Here is a 9,430-nt window from a genome sequence, read left to right as displayed (position 1 = left end):
CAGAAAAAGGCCCAACCTCCAGGGAACAAAGATCTGTGTCACTACTGCCACAAAGAGGGGCATTTCAAGCATGATTGCCCTAAATGGTTAAAGATGATAATGGAAAAAAATGGTGAGAACATTATTACTTTTGTAAATGAATCTCTTTATGTACAATATGCAAAATCTACTTGGTGGATTGACTCAGGGGCAACTGTTCATGTTGTAAATTCTTTACAGGGATTCCGTTCGACGCGGACTACGCAAAGAAAAGAAAGACAAATTAAAGTGGCAAATGGAGTCCAGGTGGACGTGGAAGCTGTTGGCGATGTTTCTTTAGAACTTGCTAATAGTTTTATTCTTTTGCTTAGAGATGTTCTTTATGTTCCGTCTTTACAGAGAAACTTAATAAGTGTGTCTTGTTTAGACAATGATGGTTATGGCTGCCATTTTGGTAATGGCAAGTGTGAGATTTTCTGTAATAATGACAGTGTTGGTATTGCTTTTTTAAAGCAAGATCTTTATTGGTTATCACTTCATGAATGTGTTAATTCCGTATGTGATGTGATTGATAACGTATCCTCGTCTGTACGCGCCCTGACTTAGCGTTTGTTACCGGGTTACTTGGCAGATTTCAAAGCAATCCAGGACAGGAACACTGGAAATTGGTAAAGAAAGTCTTGCGTTATTTGCAAGGGACAAAAGGCCTCATGCTGACGTATAGAAGATCAGAATCCTTGCACATAGAAGGGTACTCGGATTCTGATTATGCGGGAGATGATAGAAAATCCGCGTCTGGATATGTCTTCACTCTCGCAGGGGGAGCTATTTCATGGAAAAGCTCAAAACAAACCGTCACTACATCGTCCACAATGTATGCTGAGTTTGTAGCATGTTATGAGGCAACGGGGCAGGTGAACTGGGTAAAGAAGTTCCTACCCGGTTTAAAGGTGGTCGACAGCATAGATAAACCACTAAAGTTATACTGCGATAATAATCCAGCAGTACAGTATGCTCACAACAATAGGTCAAGTGGTGCTGCCAAACACATTGACATAAAGTATTATGTTGTGAAGGATAAAGTTCGAGATCAAATCATAAGTCTTGAGCACATAAGGACTGGAAAGATGCTCGCGGATCCGCTTACAAAAGGCTTACCACCCAATGTGTTTAGAGAACACGTAGTCGGGATGGGTTTAAGGGAAAGCCTATGATTCCTGAACTATAAATGGCCCAAAGTTAAAGTTACTGTTTCAGATCAGAGACCTGCATTGTAGTTGCCAAATCTATCGGCGATAGACCGTGACGATGAAGCATGCTCTATGCACTCATCTGTGATGGAATGAGTAAAAAGTAAAGTGTTTAAAGTCAAAGGTTAAAGGTTAAAGAAAGGTTGAGATCAAGGGGGAGAATGTTAGAGTGATCTCCCACCGATTAGGCCCAAAGGCCTAATCGGGCCTTGACCCGCGCCCCGATCGGGGGCGCCCAGCCCATCTATGGCTGGAGGGCCCCTGTCACACTGCGCTATAAATACAAGGTGGGGGCCGCTGGCTCTCAGTACGAGGTTCACCGTGAGCTGCCACTCCGCACCGAAACCCTAATCCCGATCTAGAGAGGGGCGCAGCCAGTGACGGGAAGTCCCTAGCACCGCCACTGCACTGCACCACCGAATCTTCTCCGCCGGTCGCCACTGCACCACCGAGTCTTCCCCACCCGTCGCTGCCTAGCGCAGATCCATCACCGAAGACATGGCGGCCTCCGGATCCGGATCTTCCACTGCGCCCGCTCCTACCTCCTCCGATGGTATGAATCGTATTCTCCCATTCCCGAATCACTTGTTTATCCCAAATTGAAAGCTTGTACCCCATCTAGACTCACCACTAGCCGATCCTAGTTTTAACACTCCTTTGACTCAAGTGCCCTGCCCCTTGTGAGCTCCTTTGCTGGAGATTGATTATTTGTGTTGATTATTATGGACGGGAGTGTATGGAGCATGAGATTGGGATGAGGAATTTGCTGATTTGGGATGGGGAAGAGGCAGGAATGAGATTGAGATTGTGTTATCGTTGATTTGTAGAGAAGTGCCTATCAGTTGTTCTAAGCTACTAGCCTACCAGTTACCAGAGTTTAGGTGTTTGATAAAATGCCTATTATTTGGGGGCAGATTAGGCGTTATTTTATTTGATCGGTGGGTAATATTTTAAGATCTACTGCACTCTTCATTCATGGATGCATTTTCTCTTTTCCATTCTCATGATTTCAATTTATGAAATCCATTCTATTGAGGTTTCTGACACTCTACTTCTTACATTTTGGAAGTCAAAGAACAATTCATTATCTATGACACTACCTGGAGGAGGTGAGCAGGAATGTAATCAAACTATTTTTCTTGTTTTTTTAGATGACAGTTTCACTTGTATACTCTTTTAAGACTAGAAGTATCACCTAATACCTACACACGCCACAAATGATTTTTAGATTGACAAGAGTATGGTTGCATACATTTTTAAGACCATCATAGTACCATGCCATACTTTCCATATTATAGTATCACTTGATACTTTTCAGATAGTAGTATCTCCTGATACTTGTGTCTCTCTATTCTTTTTTCAGAAAAGAGTGTGACTGGTTGTTGATCATCAGGCTGATGCCCGGCAGCTATGTTCCGAGTCGTGTTTGAATAAGGCTGCATTTTAATCTATGGATGCACATATACTTATTTTTTGTATGCATACAACGTGTATGCCTGATAACCAACATGATAGTGTACTCATATTTTTTTTTGCAAACCATGTATGTACTTGTATTTAATTGCTATACATTATAATCCCTGCTTTTATCCTTCTCGAAAGTATGTGCTCATACTATATACTGCTTTGCATATGCACTCATACTTTGAACAATATATATATACTTTAATGGAAGAGTATGTACTCATACTTCAATTATAATATGCGTCTGATCAAACAAGTATGTACTCATATTTTATATTTTCTGATTATGTGTCTGTACTCCTTTGATAATGTGTACGTACTCAACTCCTTCGGTATACTGCCTGAGAAGGTATACTGCCTGAGAATATGGGTAGGATCTCATATAATTACAAAGTATCTATAGATACTCTGTATATATCTGTATATGAACATACGCTCATATAATTATAAAGTATCTATAGATACTTCATATATCTGTATATGAACAAATATACTCGGTAAAATCATTTACTCGCATGTATTAATGTATACTTATCAGTGTTGTATGGCATATTCCTAATTAAGCATATGTGTAGTCTAGTGTAGCCAGTACTAGTTATGAACAATACGTACTAATATCCGATTCAAACACTGGCTTCCACGTACATAGCAGAGAATCCAGCTGCGCAACAGTCATGCGGCCCTAATAGATTTTTGTGGTACCCGATAAGATTTGAGAAAGGAGGGACGGGACCGAGGGAGTTGCTAACGGGCCAACGCCTCCTGTTCCCTGACGTTTCCCGAGCGCGTGACTGGCTGGACGGCGTGTAATCTCAGGTGCGCGTAGATACTCGTGACTGGTGAGTTTTTTACAGGTGGGTGTAACTACTCCAACCTGGAGTATACCCACGCGATGGTCGCGCTGTGTAGACGTCGGGGGTGCTGCCGGTAGACGTCGGGTAAAGTCCGTTACCTCCTGGAATCCAATTAGATCCAATCATTGCGGCATGGAAGTAACAAATCGATCTCATCTATTTAAATGATAATATATTATTTCTACTGTTATGTCGTGATTCGAGTCTTTTTGATCAATAAATTATACAATTTACTACGACGACGTATATATATATATATAGTTTTTACGTGTATATGCTGAGAGTATGGGTACATACACACATATATATAAATAGTGGTTTTTGCATACATGTATTTGCGAGTAGGTCCATATACATAAGGAATTTTATTAGAGTATACTCCCTCCGTCTCAAAAAAACCGACGTTTTTGACTTTGACAAATTATATTTGATCGCTCGTCTTCAAAATTTTTGTGTAAATTCTAAAATAAATAAATCATTATTAAAGTACCTCTAATGATCAAATAAGTCATATCAAAATAGACAGTATTTATAAAAAAGTTTTAATAAGAAAGATGGTCAAATAAGATGTTTCAAAGTCAATAACAACGATCTTTTTGAGATGGAAGGAGTATGCAACATTTTTAGGAGAACAAATTAAAAATAGTATGTAGACATACTTTTTGACACAAGTATCAATATTATGCGGACATACTTTTTTACGAGCTAGTATGAGTATATACTTTTGAAAAGAGAGTATGTATACATACTACTTTACAAAAAAAATTATATATTGTATACAATTCACAAGAGTATTTGAGTAAAAGTATATACTTGTGTATATATATACTCAAACGAAAGATTTTTTTTGGACGTACCATGACTAGAGCCGGATAGAGGTCCCTTGTATGTAGCCAACCCACCGTATAGATCCGCTTTCTTTATTAATAATTATACGGCCAGGTGCACCTCCCACGTATATATTCTAAAAAAACACGTACACAACATCGGTACCCATACGGGCGACGGACCAACAGGATCCTATCCGAAACTATTAGTACATAAAACAGGCGCACCCCACCCTTGATGTCTCCGTTTCTCCACCCCCAACGTCTCCGTTTTCCGTGTGCGTCGATGCCTATATCTCAGATGCGTGTAGATACTCGTACGTGTAGGATGGAATTTACCTCTCTCTCTCTCTCTCTATATATATATATATATATATATAAACATCCGGAGCCCCCCTATCGTTTCCCCTCCTACCACGGATCCGGCGGTCAATCGGTTCCATGTAGCGTGAGAAGGAGACGTCGACGCTGATTTCTTTCACCTTGCCACCCCTCCGCCGGTATCGCCTAGTTCTCTGCCCCCTCCGCTTACGAGCCTAGCTCACCCCGTCCACCTCGTCTCCGCAGCCTTCGTGCACCTCTGACGCCTCTGAAGGCCGTAGATCCCAGATCACCGCCGTTCTTGCCACACGACCTCAGCTCGCCGACGCCCTCTGCCTGTCCGGCGTCCGCTCGGTTTCATCATCTTCGGCGGGGGACAAGCCATATCGACGGCGACTGCCACAGAGACCTACGGCTTCTAGGCAGGTCCATGTCTCCGAGGTGTCCTCCTATAGCAACCTCGTCGGTGTACGGTCTACTCGGCAGGTCTCGCCAAGAGCGTGTGCCAGCGACGGTCTCCTCCTTCCCTCCCTCGCTGGCACCACCCATTTGACCTCTCCTACAACTGCTACTGTGTCGCTGGCTACCTCTCTGCCTTCCTTTCCACTGTGCCTCCCTCGGCGCCATGGAGCCGCAGACCTAGTGCGCTGTTGGCGCCGGCTGTCGGAATGGCTGCACCGACGATGATCTCTCAATGCTTAGTGACAACACTCGTGCACGTTGCCTATTCTCTCTCTCTTTCTCTCTCAGATGCAACTGAAAGCAAAAGAAGTGGTGCTTTGCAGCTTTCTTAGTCTTTCTTGTTTGTATTTATTCACGGTGTTTACATGGTCCATGACCAACGATCTCCCCCGCCATGCGCGCCTCATGCTGCGTCGTGCCGCCTTATGCACAGGAATGTTTCATACAGACATGGCACTGACCACTCATAGCCGCTCCATGAACGCAACATCGTTGTGGCCCTCTCCACCGCTCATCTAACATGCAGCTAGCTAACTTTTAGGAATTGTAAACGTGCAACTAAATGCAACTGCCAAATTACAGAATGATGACTAAGTGTGCACAAGATTATGACAATATTTCACCCCCTAATCTCGCTGCACCTCTATCACACCTACCTGCTATAGTAATAACTACAACTAGTAAAATTATATATCTTTGGGAGAACAAATGAGTGGTCAAATTGTAATTTGGGAGATTGTACCATGTCTGACTATGACTTATAAATTGGACTTGAGGGAGTACATGTGTTTCTTTAAGCATGATAAATTGAACCTTTAAAATCTTTTTTTATATTTCGTTGAAGTATGGACTTTAAGCTCTAGAGTATATCATTAACTACTATGGTCGCATAACTAACCACCTAAGACTCATGGATTGTCCAAAGCTAGTTGCATGGTGTTGAATGCATTCATGCACATTTGTTGCCGAAAGTTTATAAATCATGTTTACACATTGATTTAAGTTTTTAGAGGTATAATCGTGGGCTCTAAATATTTTATTTGGATTTTTCGATGTCTCATGCTATTTTTAGGATTTCCTTAAGAATATTTAGAAGCTCTGAGTCTGAGATATCGTTCATGGTTTAAAATCCATATACAACTAAAAACCAATTTTTTGAGACGCCATGATTTTTTCTGATAACCCCTTAAGATGGTTTGAGAATATTATTTTTTTATCCCTAATCATGGGTGGTGCTAGAGCTGACTAGACGTGATGGCGTGGCGTTGCATATAGGACACTGGATGAAATTAAGTTGAAAATAAAAGTTTGAGGACTGAAACACGCTTTAATAGATGGAGCCTGAAATGCAAAGTTTGAGGACTAAAATTGTCACTTTGATAGCTTTGGGATGAAACTAAACCAAAACTAAGTTTTGAGCGCAAGGATTGAAATGGCTCATTTTGAAAGTTGAGGAATCAAAATACACTACAAGAAATTAACTTATACATGACAGTTTGATTCTGTCATGGACAAGCGAAAATCCGTCACAGTTAACTATCTGTGACGGTCTATAGGAATGTCATCTATTCCTCGTCATATATTTTTTGGACCAAAATGGAACGTCACGGGTTGGTTTTTTGGATCGTCATGGACGAACCAAGGACAACTATAGGAAGAGACTATGGTAATGAACTGAACCGTCATGGTTTTACTGCCATATCAACACACATAAACTGGAACAAAGCTCATAATTGACTAATATTGCCCATCATTTTTATTGAAACTATCAACATTTGTACTTGTACAATATTTCACACGAAATACTAAGACAATAACCAAGCTACACTCAAGTATCTACAAAACTAAGATGTTGGCTTGTACAACACATAACTCGTATGATTTGCTCGCACAACAAAATCTTTCATGACTAATGAAAATAGCCGCCATGAGCACCTTGATCCTCTTGCTGCAATTCACATATACCCTCATCAAACATCTGCAATGAATACTTGATCGGTAATAAAACTCACATGTGCAAAGGTACTATCTTTGAAAAGTGCAAGGGTCTTTTGGCCAAGTTAAAACTTCTATATCACAGCTGTTATTTATTTGAAAATTGTCAACTTAATATGAAGAAGACAGGAGCATAGACTTGCATCAGAAAACATAGCTGAACTTGCAATAGACCAGCTCTGTACTAAATCTCATAGACTGATATCAATCAGTTATGAACAAATATGTGACAAGTTCAGACTTGATCAAATAAAAGGACTATGGTCTGAAATGAAAGTAACACTTGATCAAATAAAAATTTGTAGTAGCAAACAAGGTACTGAGAAATAAAATATGATTGTATATTTCATGATTGTATATCTCCATTCAGCTATTCTACAAGTCCAACAAGATCTCAATGAAAATATGTAAAGAGCTTACTGTCCTCAATAAAAAGATTACTGCATATCTCCATTCAGCTATCACAAAAATAGGAGTATCTATAGTATCTCACCTTCTTCTAAGTTTTTTGCTGCCTTTAGGAACCTTCTCATGTGACAATATAGAGTCAGCACTAACAATGAAATTGAGTGTTTGCATCAATGTCAAGACCCACATGTCCATGTTGGCTCAGAGTATTACAGAGGTTGAAACAATTTTACATCAATTACTACAGAGGTGAAATTTCAATGTGGCAATGACATTACAAATGCTAACAGATATCTAGATGAGTGTTCTAACAGACATAAATATATGTTTATTTGAAATTACAATGAAACGTAGCCCGCCAACATTATTAACGTGTAGTGTGATACCGGCTTGGGATACATCATGTATCCTCACAACATTATTAAGAAAAGAAAACAACACAACACAAACAAAAACATAAACATAAACAAAGATGTGAAATGCGAACGAAACACAAACAAATCGATGGCGGCGTTATGGTAGGCGCAAAGCTAGCAAGCTTCTTCGTCAGCAGCAGGGGTTACTCGAAGTCCCTGAGCTCCCATTTCCCTTTGGCATTCTTGACCATGCTCTTGTTCAGCACCACCCACCAGCTCGCCGGCACATGATACTCGTCCTTGAGCCCGTCCGCATCCTTGTTCACTAGCGCCTCGTCGCGGCACACCTCCAGGTTGAATCCTCCAGCGCTGCCCTGCTCGCCGGCGACGCCGTGCAGGTAGCACTCGAGGTTGTGCAGTGTCTGCTGCGTGGCCGGCGACCTAAGGTACGGCGACAGTGACGGGTTGACGGGAAGCGTCACGGCCACGTCGTCGGAGTACCCTTTCGCCGTCGGGTACAAGGTCACCTGGTCGCCGCTGTTCTTCACGTGCAGGGCCCTGAGCTGGTCACCGAACGAGCGGAAGGCCGCCGCGAAGGATTCGTCCCCGACGCGCGGGCTCGCGAACACGACCGCCGACACTGGGCACGGCGGCGGCTGGGAAGAGGCGCCATTGACGCCGTTGGCTACCATGTCAATGGCGTTGAGGGTGGCGAGGGACGCACCGAGGCTGTGGCCGGCAACGGTGATGCTTGTGACCTCGTCCTTGTATTGCTCCACCAGGTTCCTCACCTCCTCCAGGACCTGCGCCCTCGCGCTGATCTTGTTGAACTCGGAGCCGGCGTCGCTGGAGGTGTACAGGGACAGGAAGCCCCCGTGCACGCTGCCCAGCGGTTGCCCCAGCGCCGGCGCGGTGGGCACCAGCGCGTCGCCGACGTCCTTGAGCGACTCGAGGGCCAGCGTCCCGCGCCACGCCACGAGGATGTCGCGCCGCCCCAGCGCAGCCACGCCGTCGTCCGTGGCCACGGCAACGTACCCGATCCAGTTGGACTCCGTGGACCACGGGTCCCTGAGCGCCGCGTTCGGCAGGACCAGGAACGCGTCGCGCAGGGCCGGCTCCGCCGCCGTGGCGTAGATGAACTTGGTGACCCTGTAGTTGCCGGCGGCGGCCACTGTAGAGCGGGACAGCAGGTCGGTGGTCCCGTACATGCAGTCGCCGGCGTGGGGCGAGCGCTTCTCGTTGTTGAACCCGTCGAGAGCGGCAGACACGAGCTCGCCGTAGGAGATGATGGACTTGCGGAGGTCCAGGTCCAGCGGGTCCAAGAGGCCGTTCCACGAGTGCTCGCCCTGGAGCTCGCGCCACCTCTCAGCGATGCTTCCGTTTCCAGACGCAGTTGCAGAGGACGCCATGGCAACCGACCGGCTGCTTTGTTGTTGTGTCTCAACTAGTAAGCTAGCTAGCTCGATCGTGTGTTTTGGTTGTGTGGTTTCTTGGCTTCAGAGCTTGGTGCCTAT

General features: G+C 43.9%; 1 protein-coding gene across 1 annotated transcript; it reads right to left on the bottom strand.

Annotated features, from left to right (window-relative positions):
- On the bottom strand, nucleotides 7,799-9,430 carry LOC8058883 (phospholipase A1-II 7). The gene has a single exon (XM_002437068.2). It carries the CDS (start codon nucleotides 9,323-9,325, stop codon nucleotides 8,120-8,122), a length of 1,206 nt encoding a protein of 401 aa, XP_002437113.1. The 5' UTR covers nucleotides 9,326-9,430; the 3' UTR covers nucleotides 7,799-8,119.

This window comes from Sorghum bicolor, chromosome 10, assembly GCF_000003195.3.
Source record: "Sorghum bicolor cultivar BTx623 chromosome 10, Sorghum_bicolor_NCBIv3, whole genome shotgun sequence".
NCBI lineage: Eukaryota > Viridiplantae > Streptophyta > Magnoliopsida > Poales > Poaceae > Sorghum > Sorghum bicolor.
This window is presented reverse-complemented; position numbering and strand designations above follow the sequence as displayed.